General features: G+C 33.7%; 4 protein-coding genes across 6 annotated transcripts in view; 1 reads left to right on the forward strand and 3 right to left on the reverse strand.

Annotated features, from left to right (window-relative positions):
• Window positions 1-292, forward strand: part of LOC112044629 (pancreatic triacylglycerol lipase) — a 44,677-nt gene extending 44,385 nt beyond the window's left edge. For both annotated transcript variants that reach the window (XM_024080566.2, XM_024080648.2), the window contains exon 17: window positions 93-292. The gene's annotated coding sequence lies outside the window, so the exon portion shown is untranslated. The remainder of the gene's footprint in view (window positions 1-92) is intronic.
• LOC112057655 (39S ribosomal protein L20, mitochondrial) overlaps window positions 229-18,555 on the reverse strand; it is a 74,478-nt gene continuing 56,151 nt past the window's right edge. Inside the window, exons 1-2 of one of the 2 annotated variants that reach the window (XM_024098118.2) lie at window positions 889-1,047; window positions 229-775 (exon numbers count right to left, since the gene is read on the reverse strand). In XM_024098118.2, the coding sequence (XP_023953886.1) occupies window positions 293-769 (477 nt within the window). In that variant the 5' untranslated portion in view covers window positions 770-775; window positions 889-1,047 and the 3' untranslated portion in view covers window positions 229-292. Of the gene's footprint in view, window positions 776-888; window positions 1,048-18,555 lie in introns of those variants that run through there. The other variant, XM_052882535.1, reaches the window with a different exon arrangement.
• Window positions 2,035-8,718, reverse strand: LOC112057660 (RDS/peripherin-like protein xRDS35). Its single transcript, XM_052882647.1, has 6 exons — window positions 7,769-8,718; window positions 6,157-6,283; window positions 5,501-5,717; window positions 5,185-5,315; window positions 3,513-3,666; window positions 2,035-2,464 (listed from the first exon to the last, which is right to left on the reverse strand). The coding sequence occupies exons 1-6, from the start codon at window positions 7,869-7,871 to the stop codon at window positions 2,129-2,131; spliced, it is 1,068 nt and encodes a 355-aa protein (XP_052738607.1). The 5' UTR covers window positions 7,872-8,718; the 3' UTR covers window positions 2,035-2,128.
• On the reverse strand, window positions 8,924-18,522 carry LOC112044771 (succinyl-CoA:3-ketoacid coenzyme A transferase 1, mitochondrial). The gene is made up of 9 exons (XM_024080766.2): window positions 18,059-18,522; window positions 17,341-17,533; window positions 16,650-16,768; window positions 16,139-16,279; window positions 15,263-15,683; window positions 14,417-14,572; window positions 12,337-12,458; window positions 11,503-11,673; window positions 8,924-10,076 (listed from the first exon to the last, which is right to left on the reverse strand). Exons 1-9 carry the CDS (start codon window positions 18,113-18,115, stop codon window positions 9,921-9,923), a joined length of 1,536 nt encoding a protein of 511 aa, XP_023936534.2. The 5' UTR covers window positions 18,116-18,522; the 3' UTR covers window positions 8,924-9,920.

Below are 18,555 nucleotides of genomic sequence, written 5' to 3' on the forward strand. Positions count from 1 at the left end.
AAAAATATAAAACCTGATAAACCTGAGGTTTTCAGCCCATTATGATGTCAGGTCTGGTCTAGATTTATTCTAAAAATATTTGAATTTTTTAGGGAAAGAATGCACGAGGGTGTAATTAGAGATAAAGAAAGGCAACAAAAAAGAAAAACTGAAAATCTATACATACTGGAAAAACAAAATGAATTGACGAAGAAGCTTAAAAAGGACTTGGAAAACACATAAAAACAATTGTTATGGATTACTAAAACTATTTATTGTACATTACAAATTGAATTATATAGTCATAGAACAACTATTTCTTTTCTTTAAGCCAATCATCTAAAATAACATTGTCAAGGTTAAGATTTTTTCCTGTGGGAGCCTTTTGGTCTGTGCCATCAATAAAACCATCAAGGTGAAGTTTTCGACTGGCTACTGCGGCTAAACATTGAAATGTCTTTGGCTCCCAAGCTGCTAAATCAGACAATGACTTCCGATCTAACAAGATGTTTGAGCGCTCCAAACCTTCTCTCATGGAGAATGCTGTAATGTTGTGTTGTTCGCAAGCAGCTGATATGCGGGTATCCCAAAGGTCTTTCATATCTTGTTTTTTTAATCGTCGAGCTTTTGTAGCATATACTAAAGCGTGATGAACGTTGCGGACAGCCACTGAATAACAGTTTCTCCGGCGGCCAATATAATGAGCTGCTAACCTAAAAATTTTTCTTTTCCTCCAAAACTCATCTGGGCCGCGGCATCTTATCAAATTGGCAATAGTTAAAAATACCATTGCTACCTGCAAAAGCCATAAATTATTTAAGCTATCACAATAATTTGATTAGCACATACAAAAAACCTTTAAGCAGGGTAAGTCGATAAATCAATCAAACTTTACGTAGTTTTACTTACTAAGATATTTATGAAAATCCTTGCTATTTACAAATATGTACCGAATGCTTAATATCATTAATTCATAGTATCTATTAATCTATGCATTAATTTAATAATAATAATGAAAAATGAAAATGAAATATCTATTTCCAGCAGCACAATTTGACAATTACAAACCACAGACCACAAATGAAGAAACAAACGTCAAATAGACAAGGACACAGAGACAAAGTCACAGATTAATAGATACTACCACGGTACTACAGACAAGGAATATTTTTTTAATTTTTTCAACTATCTCAGACTAAAATACAGAACACCACAGAATATTGTCTCAATCAAAGATAATGTAGATGTATCCTCTTACAACTCACACTAGTTATATAGGGACCTGTCTCGCTAGACGTTACATCCAAGTATATGATCAACGATCTAACGATGTTACCACTAAAAACTGTTTCTATAGAAAAAATATGTTTTATTGTCGTAACCGTTTTCGCTGTATACAGAGCTCCCTAAAAATGCCGGTTTGTGAAGTGAAGTTACAAATAAAATAGACTGAATTAAATACATTGATTATAACAAAGGACAAGTGCGAATCGGTTTCGCCCAACGAGGGTCCGGTAGATTTTTTTGGATATTTGTTTAATTAACCTCGATGGTTGATATATTATAAAGATAATGACTTCTTTCTACAGAATACTCGCATCAAAAATAGCATATTATCTTATGGATTATCTTATCCGGTTTCGGGATAAGCTTAATTTAAAAGAGCTAAAGCATGCAAACAGTAGGAAGCGACTTTGTTTTATACTATGCTAAGATCATGAGTCGTGATAGCCTTGTGGATATGACCTCTGCCTCCGATTCCGGAGGGTGGGGATTCGAATCCGGTCCGGGGCATGCACCTCCAACTTTTCAGTTGTGTGCATTTTAAGAAATTTAATATCACTTGTCTCAAACGGTGAAGGAAAAACATTGTGAGGGAACCTGCATACCAAAGAATTGTCTTAATACTCTGCGTGTGTGACCTGCGAGTCTGCCAATGCGCTTTGGGCCAGCGTGGTGGACTACTGGCCTAACCCCTCTCATTCTAAGAGGAAACTCGGGCTCACCTGTGAGCCGAATATGGGTTGATAATAATGAAGATGAAAAGAGCGTTAATATCAAATATTTAATACCTATAAAATTAACAAACACGCACAAAAAGACGATGATTATTAAGATATGTCCAAAACTCCTTTTCTTGTTAAAGCAATCAGTTTTCGACGTCACGATCTACTTCTTGGTAGTTGCTTTCAATTTCACAACTTTCTTCACCTTTTGAAATACACGAACCACTGGAGTTCTCAAATTTGTCGTTAATCGGCATGATATTTCTAATATTAACCCTTCTACAGCTAGCGCAACATTTATTTTTGCACTTTATTGACTGTGCATCTTTCGATTTTTTGATAGATTTTGCAGATTTTGTAGGATTTTTTGTTGCCACTGGATGATATTTGCATCTTGGCTTGCACATTTGAATTCCTGTTGTAGGTTTGCCAGTTATGGAATTCTGTTCATGAGGCTGTGTGTATTTTAATAATATCGACTGAAACATAATAATAATTTATGGTGCCTGTGCAATACTTAAGTTCTCGAACGTTCTTCTTTTAAAGTTTCTGCCACATTATTTGTATTTTGCGCGATAATAAAAACGCGACATGTTTGGCCCTTGGCGCAAACTCAAGACAGAGCTGCTAGGGTCTAACATCGATCTAACCTATTCAGAAACAAGCATGACCGATGTTGGCAATAACTACTATCTACTTACTGCCTATGGTAAAACAAAAAAGTGAAAGTAAACAAAAAATACGGCAAAGAAAGCTGATGTTAAAAATCATTCCCGATGTTCACTAAGTCCAGTTATTCATTTTTCACCTTAGACCAATTACCTTCCATAGGACCTGCCTCGCTGAAGGTTACCCCTCTGTCTAAACTATATGATCATGATCTAACATGTTCATACAAACTGCATCTTTAATGTCGATGTTTCATTATTTTAAATTTACATGTGCGTATATTTCGATTTAAAATTTATAGTTCTGTGTAGTGCGAGTACCTACACGGGATATATTTATTAGTATAAAATATTAATTGGTAAGTTATTGGTTTAATTGGTCAGAATTTTTTACGCAAAAAATGCGCTAACTTTTAGCATACTCTTTTGATTTGTGACAAAAACGCTACAAGAGCTTCCAAACCAAGATGAAACCTCTGATAGTTTGTACCTAGGAGTTTGCATTTAGGAATCGGACGGAAGTAAGTATTTGCAGGCGATGTAGATGTCAATTATATCTAAAGTACCTATAGCATTCAAGAGAAAAAAATTGCCTTCAGTGCACTTTTTCCAAATCAGGTTAAAATATTTACCTATTCACTATTCTTTATTTATTTATTTTATTTGTTTAAATATAAATATACATTTTTTTAACTATTTTTAAATAACTTATCAGTGTGACATAAACTCAATCGAGTTTAATATAATAATATATGTACAGTACAATGCAAACTTTAAGATGTTTTGAAACACGAGATTTTATTAACGTATGACACCGCGTGGCGTCTGCTAGTACTAAATAACATGAAAGTTTTGGTACCTCCAATGCTATAACGAATAGAAACAATATACTATGAACAGCCATAGATATCATGATAATGCGGTACATCATATTACCACATCCTTCTTTATTGATCGTATTTGTGCCCAGTTCCGCTAGAAAACACGATATGCCAGCTCCACTTTTACAGCAACTAAAAAAAGAATTCCTTTTCAAATAACTCCTCAATAAAGCCTCAATAGCAGTGATGGGTTTACCAGTAGGCTAAGTAGACTGCAACCTAGGGCGGCAATTTTGTCCCGAATAGTTTTTATTACAGAAAACTACTCTTATTACAGACGGATAAAATGTAATGAAAATGTTTGCGAACAATAGTGTTGAATTTTAGAAGACAGTAGAGACGGCATATTTGTAAATCCGCCACTGCTCAGTAGCTCAACGGGCCGGACTCATCACCCGCGAGGTGAGGAGAGGAGAGGTGGTGGTTCGAACGATCCCCGCCCGTTTGTTTAGGTATTGTCGTACCCAGCTTGTCCTAACAGTGTTTTCCGACTAGTTGGCGGGCGATTTCAGTCCCTACTTTCATTAGCCAAACTCTAGTCATAGGTATTAATAAAAAGGCAAATGAACTTTTTGACGTTGTTATAATCAGTAAGTTTCAAGATAACGATTGTCTTTAAATTAGTGGGGTTATATTTTATTGCCGCAGAAAATCACCAAAGGCCAAATTTTGTAATCTTTTGTGCTTTAAAAACCAGAAAAAGTAGTTCTAAAGCCCTGCAGCTGATATCTCTCATCATTGTCAGGCTATTTTAACGACCCACTACAGGGCCAGTCCTCCGTCCTTATAGGAGAGGGGATATGGAGACTAAACCCACCACGTTACTTCAAAGGGAAATGGCTTATTCGTAGGTAGGATGATAAGGTAAATTCATTGACGACAACAATCAGACATTAATGATAATGACCGGGACCGACGGCTTAACGTGCTCTCTTTCCAACTTCGGACAGAGAATTATAAATGAAAAAATGTTCATTTATAATTCTGTCTTTATCTAAAAAACGATTCTTCAGTCGGAGCAGCAACACATCGATCAAGTAATCGAATATTATGTTGATAGTCGAATATTAATGTGTATTGTGAATCAAATTCATAGTAGTGGGTAAATATTTTCGATGTGTGAGTTTACCTGGTCCCCCTCAAAAAATGCGATACAAGTCCTTAAGTACTTGGTCTGAGTTTTAGAGTATAATGTTTTGCAAAATGGCGACCGCCTAGTTCCAGTTTTGGCCAGCGGGTCTGCGGCCTTATTATGTATCTCAGTGTACCACTCAAACAATGAGTCACTACAGCGATTTTCGTCGTATTTTCGTTTTTGTGATCATCTAATATAGTTATTTCTACGAAATTACCTTGACTACGCCATTTTACATCAAGTGGCAATGATGTTTTGTTTCAACAATTGTCCAAAATGAATATTTCAACTAAATAACGTAAACATCAGTATTTCGTTAAAATAACGTTACTACCTGTTACTACCACTACTAGACTAATATTGCTTAACGTAAAATGACGATTATCATGTTATTTCGTTAAAAACACAATTTTAGATGATTGTAAAAACGAAAACACGATGAAAAACGATGTAGTGACGGATTACTTGAATAGTAGGTACACCGATGCTGAAAAGTTCGTGACTCTTGAAGTTACCTGGTTGGAACACTATCACTCTCCTCTAAACCATCTGCTGATTTCGCTTCCCTTGAATTAGGAACGCTCCACTCGTAATCACGGACTTTGTCATGCCAGTCTTGTCTGAACCAGTCTTTATAAGAATGCAGCTAAAAGTCAAATTACCATAACTTTGAAATATTAGGAATAATATTTCCCTATTCAGCCGTTCTCGAGTTTTAGCGAGACTAACGAACAGCAATTTATTTTAGAATACTTTGATTATATATAATCAAAGTTAGTATATAGGATAAGGAAAGATAATAAATAACTAATTATATTTATAAATACTTACACCACAACATCCTAGAGACCACTGTAGGTTGTCAATGAAACGCTTATATTTCGGCGTAGTCCTGTACAGTGACATGCTTTTTGAAAGACTTTGCAAAAGGATGTCGTAACAATAATACATTCTTTGGAGACAAACAAGCACGCCAATTATATTTACAAGTATTATCCAAATGACGCATGTTTTCAATCGACAACCGAAAAGGATTTTACTGTTTGAACTGCAATGTACAAAGTGAAATAAGAATAATACCTATTTAAAATATATGTATAAATAAAATAAATATTATTCGTATCTAGTTTTCACGTAAAATGTAAGGTTCATTAGAATTCTAGTCACTCAGCAGGCGATGAAGCGAGGTATGCTTGGAGTTCCTCTGCATAATCGAATCAGAAATGAGGAGGTCCGCAGACATGAGCGTAGTCGAGATACATGCAGGGGGGGAGAGGGGCAGCTGCCCCTAATCGGCGTTGGACGACCCCCGCTAGGTGGACCGAAAATATTAAACGAATTGCAGGTAGCCGAATACAGGCGGCTCCAGAACGTGTTCGTTGGAAGTCCCTAAGAGAGGCCTATGTCCAACAGTGGAATTCCATCGGCTGATTATGATGATGATTGTACCTAGTTAGGTACCTATTTAAATAAATTATTTACGCAACTCTATTGTTTCGCCATTGGCAATAGCATACAAAGCGCTCAGGTGTGTCGGTAGCATTATTATTCCAGAGAGAAGTACGCATGCGTTCACGAAATCTGTACCAGTCAAGAATAACTCTTCTCCGACTCCTGTGGACATATTTGATTATTAATTTAGTACAATAATAATCACCTATTTAGGATCATAATTCTCCTTTTACTCCTTTATAGGAAAGGTTTTTTATCTACCATCACTTGACTACAACCATGCCCAATATAAATTACGAGGTCTACATAGACCTCATAATTTCTTTCCATCGCACATGTCTATATTACAGCTCTATTCGACGAATACTGTTTCCCAAAAAACAAATTAAAAATGAGGGTATAAATCGCTAGTCAATTTACACCTAATAATAATTATAATTCTTAAATTAATGAAAACAGTATAATTAAATATATAGGCATTTAAACCTAATTTGGTGTAAATTACGTAATCAACAATTTAATTTGGGACTAAGTAGGTAGTATTAAAGTTATCGCGCAACGTGACCTTAAAGTATCGCAGCAACAAGATAAAATAGATTGTCGTTTGCTGTAATACTAACGTAAACAAATAACATCATTGTCCCAGATGAATATTAAATAATGCTAATTTATCAATTATCTAATATACATATAATACATAAGACTCAATTACGTTTACCTTTAAAACGAGAATGGAGGGTAGGTAATTAAAGGTCTAATTTACAACCAAAGGTCATCTCATAAATGTACCTACTTACTTAATTCGTAACTTTAATTTTAAGTTTTCGACTATTAAAATTTAATTATGACAACTTGTTTCAAAAGAGCTTGTAAACTAAGCTTAATTGAAATAAATTTATTTTGAATTTTTCTAGACTCAACCTCCCTAGCTACTGTGTGTGCTGCCTCGCTTTAAAACTTCCTGTCCTGGTTTAGATTTCCAGGTAATTTCGGAATGCATATCTAAATAGGGTTCCGCAAAGGTTAGCCCAACCGCTAAAGACATTACAGATATGTTATCTGCCTACAAAATCACCGCAAAGACCGCAAAAGTTATCCGAATTCAGCTACTGAACTGAACGCACACATACACAATTTTGTGTCTACTTACATTATGACATGTACCTATGTATTTATAGAGTTTTTACACTTCCTGAACACACAACTCGACATTGCAGACAATATTTAGGTATTATTTATATATATTTAAATAACTTTCGTTGTTTCATAATCGCTCTTTGTTCGCCTCAGTTGCGACGCGCTGCTGGTTACATATCTAACAGTACCTATAATATCTATGGTTCAAGTATGTAACCAGTTAGCGTATCTATACCTACCTACTCGTAAGTTGGAAAAACGCCCCTTCCAACTTCTCATTTAGCAATTTATTATCTTAACTTAGTACCTAGATGAAATCCAATGTTGTGCACTTCATACATGCAAAAATGCACTGCATACCCTAAGGACTCAATACAAACCTATGTTGGGCCACAAAATACCTACATAGTTCGACGAGAAATTTTCCAATATTTACTTATAGTGCATACCCTAGTTAAATACATTATGCACACCACTAATGAAATCGTACTTGTATTAAAGAATACTGACCAAAAAATAAAAGCATTGACCAAATTATAGAGAGTATTGATATGATCCATAATATACAAGCTGTCCAAATAACGCATGGGACATTTTTCGATTTCTTAGCCATTGCAAAAAGTTCTGTATTCAACTGCTAACGTAAATAAATACAAGCGTAGAGTTAAACAAATTTTAAAGTAAGATTTGTCGTAATAGTTTTCATTTTGTTGATTAACATGACACACAACTTTGAAGTAATATGACAGCAACGAAAATTAAAAATAAATATACAGCTATCTACATTCTCTATGCTGTACCATTCTCCTACAATTCAAACTTCATGCAATAAATATTAAGAAAATTTTAGCAAAGTAATTCGTCGTCATCAACCCATATTCGGCTCACTGCTGAGCTCGAGTCTCCTCTCAGAATGAGAGGGGTTAGGCCAATAGTCCACCACGCTGGCCCAATGCGGATTGGCAGACTTCACACACGCAGAGAATTAAGATAATTCTCTGGTATGCAGGTTTCCTCACGATGTTTTCCTTCACCGATTGAGACACGTGATATTTAGTTTCTTAAAATGCACACAACTGAAAAGTTGGAGGTGCATGCCCCGGACAGGATTCGAACCCACACCCTCCGGAATCGGAGGCAGAGGTCATATCCACTGGGCTATCACTGCTCTCACTGCAAAGTAATTAAATGCATCTAATTTGTACATCGAGTAATCGGACATAATCATTTAGATGTGGCAAGTTCGTTGATAACACTCCCATGATATGCGGGCGACGGGGGAAAAGACTGCGCGGGTGTGATATCGTACCCCCCGGCCCGCGCGGAACATCGGAGTGTTACGAACGGAGTTGCCAAGCTGCGGCGGAGTTGCGGAGCATTTTAAGACGGAAAAATACTATCGCCAATTCTTATTTTTGCCGCTCAGTAGTCCTTACCATATGCCTTAGGATGATTGGATACAGGACAGCATAATGTAGCATCCTAAGTGTTAATCCATTTATAGGACATGATTTTCAACTTTAAAATGACCAATCTGTTTGATCCCTCAATTATTATTACTATAAAAAATATATGCAACAATTAAAAAAAATAGATTTTTAATAATCTTTTATTTAAACATTTATATAACAAAATATATATATAAAAATAGTTAGATGCGTATACGTATGTACAATAATATAAAAATAAATCAGTCATAAACAAAAAATATATGTAATATTGATTTTAAAACTTAAGAATAAGTTAGTATTAACAAGTTGAGCTCTGTAGATTTACAATGATATTTCAACTTTTAAGTAATGTATGTTAATCAGAAAAAATTTAAAATGACTCTTAAAGACTAGAAATAACAAAGTTACACGATATGCAAAAAAAAGTTAATACACTCTGATTACTGATATTTTTTCTTATTAAATAATATAAAATATGGTCAATTTAATATTGTTATTTACATCAATAAATATAATTGGAACATATTTTTTTTATTTATGTAAATGAAAAAAAAAACTTTCACTCTATTTTAATTCGTACAATTTTTTTTTAACTAAATATTTTAAACGTCCAGTTTCGATTTTTTATTATAAAATTAATTTAAAATTAATTTTATTAACTGGACGTTTAAAATATTATAATAAGCATGTTGACATTTTTCGATTACCTAATTGAATATTTATTTCAGAAATTTGGCAATCGAAAGTAAAATTTTTTCTTTGTAAGTATACTATTTTTACTATTTACTATTTTTCTCCTGTTAATATTTTTTTTTCGTTTAGTAGAGAACTTTAGTCTAAATTAATCAAATCAAATTTAGTAAATTTATTTAGATCAAATCAAATTTAATAAATTAATTAAAATTGATTTGATAATTTAATAAATAAAGGATAATTATGCGACATCCTGTAGAAATGTCCAACGTAAGTTGAGCTCTCATTAATATAATCAACCACATTAAAAGGGTGAGGGAATACATGAGTCAATAGATCAAGAACCCCAAGCCTTGGCAGATTTTAATAGGAATGTGATATCAAAAGAAAATAGTTGAGATTAGACATTGTGGTTATGTATATACAACAATTTTCCCATTGTCCTTCCCTTTGTAAAACAGATTTTTCCTCTTATTTTCTATATCAATTACGGTCGTATTTGTAGGAATTAGTGACCTTTATGCATTGTCAATTTGTGTGACGTCACCCATTTTCTTCAACGTTGGCGCAACGTTGAACTCGCAGCCCGTACTGACGAGAACATCCTCGACGGTCACTCCGTCGGCCAATTCCGTTAGAGTCAGACCCTTTTCTTTATCCACTTCAAAAACGCACTAAAACAAAGTTTGTAATTATCTATATTATATGTATAGCCTTAACTAGTCGTGTCTGGCGGGTTTACCCACCTCGATCCCGTTTCCATGATAATATCGGAATTTGAATTGAATTCTAACACTGTGCTTAAAGATACAGATCCGTTTAGGTGTTTTATATATTACTAGCGAACGCCCGCGACTTCGTCCGCGTTGAATTCAGTTTTTCACACATTCCACGGGAACCATAGATTTTTCCGTAAAAAAAGAGTGAAATCTATTTCCATTGCAAATTTCAGCCAAATCGCTTCAATAGCCGCAGCGTTAAGGAGGAACAAACATACACACACACAAACTTTCGCCTTTATAATTTTAGTGTGATATACATATGCCCTAGCAGATGCGTGTAATTCTTGTATAAAAGCTTAGTAACCCACCACGCAATGTTTTATTATATCTAGGAATTAATTAGGCAAGGGTTAAGGAAGAAAACTTAGAAGCTTTTTCCGAAACTTCCAACGAGTACCGTTTGGTATATTTTAACCAACTTACACAAAACTTTGATAAATTATAACTAAAACGTAAATCATTCCGTTTATTGGTAAAAACCGCATGAAAATACGTTCAGTAGTTTCAAGTTTATAGCGAACAGACAGACAGACAGATGACTTTGTTTCACATATACTGGGCACCTATACTATGTAAAGTTCCGTTTCTTTGTTGGGTATCATCTTACATATTTAATCACAATATTATAAATCGATGCATTGTGCTAAAAATCTACCAAATTATTTTAAAACATTTTACTGGAAACTACTTTGGTACTATACAAATGATACTATTAAAATAAAATTAAACGCAATACAAACTAAGACGACTATTTTAATAACGATGGTTTTACTTGTCTTATCCTTTAAACATATTATGCTAATAAAACCGGTCAACAACGTTGAAAATAGAAATACACTTTAGTTTAATACAAATTCCGGCGGGTCGCTACTTCGAGTAAATATAATATATAAAAATCTCGTTTCATGATGTTTGTAGTCTTCCGAAACAGCTGGACCGATTTTAGTAAATTTTTTATGAAGTATATTTGGTTAATGGTGTGTGTGTGAGAGAGTGTGTTTATTATTCCGCAACTACCGAACCAATTTGGTTGAAATTTAGAATGAAGATAGATTATACCCTTGATAACATATAGTTATATAAATACCCTATATGCTAATAATGAGCCTTAGGGGCATTGCATTTTAAGAAATTAACGTGTCTCAAACGGTGAAGGAAACCTGCATACCAGAGAATTTTCTTAATTCTTTGCGTGTGTAAAATCTGCCAATCCGCATTGGGCCAGCGTGGTGGACTATTGGCTTAACCCCTCTCATTCTGAGAGGAGACTCAGCTCAGCAGTGAGCCGAATCTGGGTTGATAATGATGATATAAATACCTTCTCTGTGATGATCATGTCCACACAGTTCTTCCCGGTCAGCGGCAACGAACATTCCGGCAGTATTTTATGGGCGCCATTTTTCGCCGCGTGCTCCATAGTCACTATCACTTTGGTCCTCGGCGCGGACACCAAGTCCATCGCACCCCCCATACCTTTTACCATTTTACCCTACAAACAAAAACATGGATTTATTTGTAATATAATAACATACATTTCTTATGAATATATTTATTAGGAAACCATTTTATCGAAAAAAGCACTAAAAAGTGTTCATGCATACAGAAATTCTTCAACTAATGTTTGGTCATCAGACCCATACCTTTTACCATTTTTCCCTACAAAGATAAAATTGGATTCATCTAGTAACATAATATATTGCTTATGAATCTTGAGATTACCCCCTACCATACCACACTTTACTTCTTTATAATATTAGTATATAGAAGTAATTTCCAGCTGATGGACGTCCACAGCTGGACATAGGCTTCTTGCATGGAGTATGAGTTATGTAATTAATAAAATATATATATATATATATATATATATATTATATTAATTACATAACTGTCCAGTTGGTTTAGTGGTTCAGGAGATTCGAGTCCTTGCAATGAAAAATAAATTTTCAGTAATTGTCTTAATATCTCAATGTTAAAGAGCTGCCCCTAGAGCACTAAAATCTAAACGATCTAAGGTTCTATCATAGCCCTTTGGACTAATATCGTACAATAGGTACTCCTAGCAAAGGTTTTACGCTTAATTGGAGGGGAAAGGATAATATTGGTCATGGCTTATATTTTTATAATGAATAAATATATGTTTATTAGAGCTTACAGGAATCATCCAATTGGCCAAGTCTCCAAACCGCGACACTTGCATGGCTCCCAGTATCGTTAAATCAATATGGCCTCCTCTTATCATCGCGAAACTGTCGTCTGATGAGAAAAACGACGCTCCTGCAAAGTACACAAGTTATGAATACAAAACACAGACGCCACGCGATTTCACTTATAGGAATAAAAAGATAAAATATAGCCTTTTTTTCTCGCTGGGAAATGCTTTAACACATCCCTCCCGAAGATGTTGCGGAAGAGACTCCGCGGCACCCTCAGGAGGGTATGTTTGACTCGACGGCCAAGGCCAGTATACCCACTAAAACCCAGCACAACCCTCCACATCATATATGAAGCAGCAACGGATCGGACGGGACATTCCACATTGCTGAGCAGATAAAATATAGCCTATTTTAATTAGGGGTAATATAAGATTCTATTTTTCAAATCGATCCAGTAGTTCTAGACCCTATTCACTAAACAAACGAACATTCAAATCTTTCCTCTACCTAATATTTGCATAGATAAATACCTACGATATGAAACTCCTATATTGCTTATTAATATTATGCACAAGCTATAAGTATATAAATTATTTATATATTCAACAAAAGAACATTTTATCTCTAGCTACAACAAACTTCTTCATTTGCCTATGCCATTCCGGCATAAGTTCTTGGGTTCGAGTTTAGTTTAGTTTGGTATCTGTTTGTTTATTTTTTTTATTTTTTTATTACTTGTTACCTTTTTTATTGTATTAAGAACAAAATCATTAAGGCCAACAATTTGCAGACCCTATTGAAAACAAAATATATAAGGCTATTTATCATTTATGTATAAACTTGACAAGTATTTTGTAATTCAAATGAATGGGCAGGGCGCATAACTGACGTCATATAATTACAACCAGTATGTGATACGCATTATTTGCGTGGGACTTGTTTACATGGTTATGGACTGATACGAGCAGATATTATTTAGTTGAACAAACAAATTCTTTGAATATTTTACGAAATTGTGAATTGGTTTGGTCCACAAAATTAATATTCTCTCTTAGATTGAGAGGGATTAGCTACTTTGGCAGACACAGTTTGAGACACGTGATATTTAATTTCTTAAAATGCGATATATGTGCGTAGGTAAATATAGGAGAGAGATAAGACTGAATAAATATAATTACCGATGTAACTTTAACCTTAATTATAAGGTAATTGCCAAGGTAATATCAACGCTATGTTGAATTTTATATAGTTCCTTTTGTAATACGCCTTCGAAGGATCGTTTTTACCAAATTCATCATTTTATATCTAATCTGTCATCTTTTAATCTTACACGTTTAAAGTTATTTACACGCATAATATAATTATTATTAATTAAATATCAGCAAAAGTTATCTGGATCCAATGACCCTACTTGACTGTATTTTTTTAAATGCATTAATTTTTTTAACCTTTTTGGACCACTTCATTTGATCAAGTTGAGAGGAGTGGAACCTCTTTCTAAGGGCGTCTACGAGACTCAGACCTTAGAGGTGTCGTTTGGGCCGATGGAGTTTGGGGATTGGAATCCAGTCCTGGATTAGCCTAAAAGCTATTAAAGCAATTGCTTAGGGCATCCCGTCTAGGGGGGCTTCAAAAAAGAGGAAAAATAGCGAGCAAATTAATTTAATTATTAATACATGGAATATAATAATGGGTAATAATAATTTAATATGTGGAAGATCATGTGAACAAGGTAAAGACGTAATAGTTAGTGAAAGACTAAGATTAAGTTATTGAACATTATCTTAGTATAAGTTTAGGTTAAAGTTAAATTACTAATTTGTCACATAAGTAGGCTAGATCGTAATTTTATGAAGTACCAAATTTGTACTTTACAAAAAAAAAAAGAATTTAAGTCATTTCAAAATCCACGCGTTTTTAATATGTTTAATCACCATATTATACGTATACTACTTTACATTTTTTTAATTAATTCTTTGTAATTTAAGGATTGGGGGGCACAGGAAGATTGATTCGGGCATCAAGGTACCTTATCCGGTGCCGCTGGAATCTAGACATGTATTAATGTAAATGACATACCAGGTAGTATGGTGACGGTTTCCTTCCCAGCGTTAATAAGATCAGCGTCGACATCTTCCTCGCTAGGGAACGGTCCCAGACCGAGAATACCGTTTTCAGACTGCAACAGAATTTTTACATTTTTCGGGACATAGTTGCTAGCAAGCATCGGCATCCCTAAAATTAAATAAACCTTTCAACTTAAATAATTCATAAATTTTACAGTATCTAGTTATTAAACAGATCTTAACATAATAATGGAATTAAAAATAAATACAGCTGATCATAGAACATTCTCTTTTTTATTTGATTTGTTAACAAATAACATCAGCTACTTTATTCATTAATGGAAAGGGATGATGAAGCTTTAGATTAGAATATGTGCGCTGTAGCATGGTGCGGGTGACAGTTACTTTGTGACGTTCATAATACTTACTATTATCGTAATTTACAAATAACGTTCAAGAGTGAAACGAACTGCCACCTGCACTATGCTACAGCGCACGAACTGAAGTGAAAGAGTTTTTATAACTGGTTTAGTATTTTCAGAGCCTACAAACAAACAAAATCATTTCCTCTTTATAATATTAATCTAAATGTATGTAACAGCTACTTATTTATATAACAAAACCCTATTCAAACCGGATCAGAGTACTTGCACGAATCGTATATATAAAAACATAAACATACTTGTAAGAGGGTGAATACAGAAACTCCTGTAAAAGTTGTTTAGTCGGTAGATAATTAATTTTCGTTATACTGCAAAATGACGTAATCCATAAAGATTACCTACACGTTATCTGATAATCCTACTAGTTATATCACACAAAAAGATTGATTGAAATATAAAACAAATTACAAACTTACCAATTCCTAAATTTGCATGCATGCCATCTTTAAATTCTAAAGCTGCTCTTCTTATAATTCGTTCCCTCATCAAATCTGAAGGTTTAGTGCCTTTGCTTTCTTGAGGTTTACTTATAGTTCTTCTTTCAATGCGTTTTTCGAATTTGTCTCCTAAAACAATCCTATGTACATATATGGACGGAACATGTACTATGTCTGGTTCAATTTCATCCACTATTTCTTCAACTTCGGCAATAGTTATTCTAGCAGCTTTACAAATTGCTGGATTGAAGTTGCGAGCGCTCTTCCTGAATATCAAATTGCCGTGCTTATCTGCTTTCCAGGCTTTAACCAGTGCAAAATCACCAGTGATGGCTTCTTCCATTATGTAATTATTTCCATTGAACTGTTGGACATTTCTGGCAGAACTTGCTATGTCTACCTACATCAAAACGAAGTCACTCGTGAGCGTGTAATTAAAAAAACATTTTACGTTACCACCACTTAACATCATAAATCATTATTACAATTCAGGCAATTTTTAAGTGAAAGTAAATAAGCATGTTCTTAACAAGATTTAACTTCTACTTTATCATTTGATCCACAACTGATAAAATTGATGAAACTGCTTTATTTTTTACTAGCAGAGATGCCCCACAGTAGTAGCAGTTTCACTCACATAGTTGCCATTCTAATTACAAGACAGGAATAAAATGTAGCCTATGACATTCATCAGTAACATAGCTTTCTATTAGTAAAAGCATTTTAAAATAGATTCAGTGGATCCAGAGATTATTCCCTATACCCTCACAAACAAACTCTGAAACTTTACCTCTAAGTATAGATTATCTGATCTGCAGGAAAATGAACAATATATGAACATAATACATTAATTACCTTTCCATCCTTAGTGTATTTGATAGGAGCACCACCCTCGTGGATCAAAGTCCCATAACCAGTTGGAGTATAAAAGGCTGGTATACCAGCCCCTCCTGCCCTTATCCTTTCAGCTAGTGTTCCTTGAGGAGTTAGTTCTACCTATGGTAAAGATAACATTATTAATTCAAATCATTAACAGTATAAAGTGTGATATTAATAAAATATACCAATTCAATTTCTTTATTTTCTCGATGACACTCCGACTCCGACTCCTGTAGAAACTTGAATAGGCATCTTTTTTTACATTATGTATGCATTATCTGTATAAAATATGATGCTTAAACACACGTACAAAGTCACCCCAGAGTCGAAGAAATTGTGAGAGGTGGTTATTGATAAATATAACACAATAACAGACCTCGTAATTTTATATGATAATCATGGTGGTAGAACTTAGTCAGATAGATCTGCCAAAAATATTCTTAACTATATGAAATGTTAATAATTTAAAAATAAGATTTAAGCTTACCTCCAATTCTCCACTTAAATATTGTCTCTCAAATTCTGCATTTTCTCCAACATACGATGCAATCATTCTTTTAATTTGCTTTTTTTTAAGCAATACACCTAACCCAAAATCATCCACGCCTAAAATAAATGTAGTAATTAAGTACAACCAACTTGAGTGTTATTATAAAAAATACTATATGTTTCTTGGCTGAGTTTGAAGTAGGCACTTTTTGGACTAAGGCGAATTTGGAACCCTCGTAAATTTAATTTTAATTTTCGACTATAATTACCATCAATAAATTAAATTAAATTATGACTTAACTTGACGTTCCAAAAGTGCTTGTAAACTAAGCCTAATTGAAATGAATAAATTTTGAAAAATTTATTACCAAATTTTTTTTGGTATCCCTATTATAATAGCTATCAATTGAAAATATTACATAACATATACTATCGCCTATCGGATACCTATGACTTTGTCTGATAGAAAGTCAGTGTAAGCTTTCATCCCCTAGCTGTTTATTAATGAATATGTTCAACTCCTTAAAATCTTTAGAGAAATTACACCCCTAAAGATTTAAAGGAGTTTAAACCATATTGACTTTATCTGTATAATGGTAGGTAGTATTTATGGAACAAATCTGTTGAGAATAAACACTGTTTACTGAACTTCAAATGAAGAACAAATAAGCTGAAAAATCTCAACTTACCTGCATTATTAGACACAACAGTTAGCTGTGTGACAGGCTTATTGTTTAAAGCTTTGATAAGATTCTCAGGTATTCCACATAGTCCAAATCCTCCGACCAACAGTTTGGAACCATCCTTAACATCTTTAATTGCCTCATTTACATCACCATATATTTTGCTCCTGTTTATTGTACTGTACGCATTCCAACTTATCTGAGACAACAATTTTTAGCTTTATAACAGCTAAAGTTACAATCCGATCATTTAAATAATTTAAAAAAAAAATTAAAAAAAAAAAAAAAGAAATTTGCCTTTAGAGGAGTAAAAAAACTCATTTTTAGTTGGGAGTGAAAACCTTTAGTATATTACTCCATCACATTATATTTAGTACATCATGTGATAGAGTAAATCATGTAAAATACTATAAAATAATTACTAAAATTACATTTAATATTGTGCTTCAATCTCTTTTATTTTTACACTCTTGTTACTTAGCTACCTATTTAAATGTAGTAAATTAAAATTCAGCACTATGTGAATGTGATGTAAATGATATGTTAAAAAATACTGGTTTCCATAATGAACAAAGCACCAACAAATGCTAAATACACATTCTATAGTGATAACTTTGATTTGTTTTTTAATTACCTAACAAAATTCATAAGTATCCATCACAACTGGACTAACAGTAAATAATGTAAGTACAAAATAATTAATAAAAACTAAACTGTTACATACCTTGTAAAACGTAAATATATTAGAGTTTAATTTTAAAAATCTTCTAGATATAGCCATTTTTCTGTCTATAGTTTAATGTAGATGAACAAACCACTAAAGGAACTTCTCAAAAAAACCAGTTAATTAATTTTTTAATTTGTTGAAGCACTGTGTTTTCTTTTTATATGAATAGTTTTTGTGCTAAGGTATCAACTAAAGTCACCACATACACACCGATTAGCCTGCCTGTCCTAAGGCAATGGCAAACTAAACTAAAACTAAACTTGACTTGGCGCCGAGATCCTGTGAGTTGTACACAGCAACAAGTATATTATTTAACAACTTTTTGTTTTTTCCACCGAAAACCACCGGCACCGACAACCGACAGCAACCGCTAAATTATTTAGAATAATAAAATTAAAATATAATTTTATTATTCTATTTAATTTATTTATTGTAAAAAAGGCACACAACACATCTGTCTGCTGTCAGTGACAGTGTCACTGTCACCGTCAATG

The sequence above is a fragment of the Bicyclus anynana genome, chromosome 7, assembly GCF_947172395.1.
Source record: "Bicyclus anynana chromosome 7, ilBicAnyn1.1, whole genome shotgun sequence".
Taxonomy (NCBI): domain Eukaryota; kingdom Metazoa; phylum Arthropoda; class Insecta; order Lepidoptera; family Nymphalidae; genus Bicyclus; species Bicyclus anynana.

What these genes read in the sequence shown, in the direction of transcription:
- LOC112057660 (XM_052882647.1), bottom strand. Translation starts at nt 7,871, where the DNA reads ATGGCTAAGAAATCGAAAAATGTCCCATGCGTTATTTGGACAGCTTGT. An exon ending in AGTGATAGTGTTCCAACCAG is followed by an intron (nt 3,667 to 5,184) that starts GTAACTTCAAGA and finishes TTCTTTTTTTAG; the next exon opens with TTGCTGTAAAAGTGGAGCTG. An exon ending in TATTCGTTATAGCATTGGAG is followed by an intron (nt 2,465 to 3,512) that starts GTACCAAAACTT and finishes ATTATGTTTCAG; the next exon opens with TCGATATTATTAAAATACAC.
- LOC112044771 (XM_024080766.2), bottom strand. Translation starts at nt 18,115, where the DNA reads ATGGCTATATCTAGAAGATTTTTAAAATTAAACTCTAATATATTTACG. An exon ending in ATATATTTACGTTTTACAAG is followed by an intron (nt 17,534 to 18,058) that starts GTATGTAACAGT and finishes TTGTTGTCTCAG; the next exon opens with ATAAGTTGGAATGCGTACAG. An exon ending in ATTTAAGTGGAGAATTGGAG is followed by an intron (nt 16,280 to 16,649) that starts GTAAGCTTAAAT and finishes TCTTTACCATAG; the next exon opens with GTAGAACTAACTCCTCAAGG.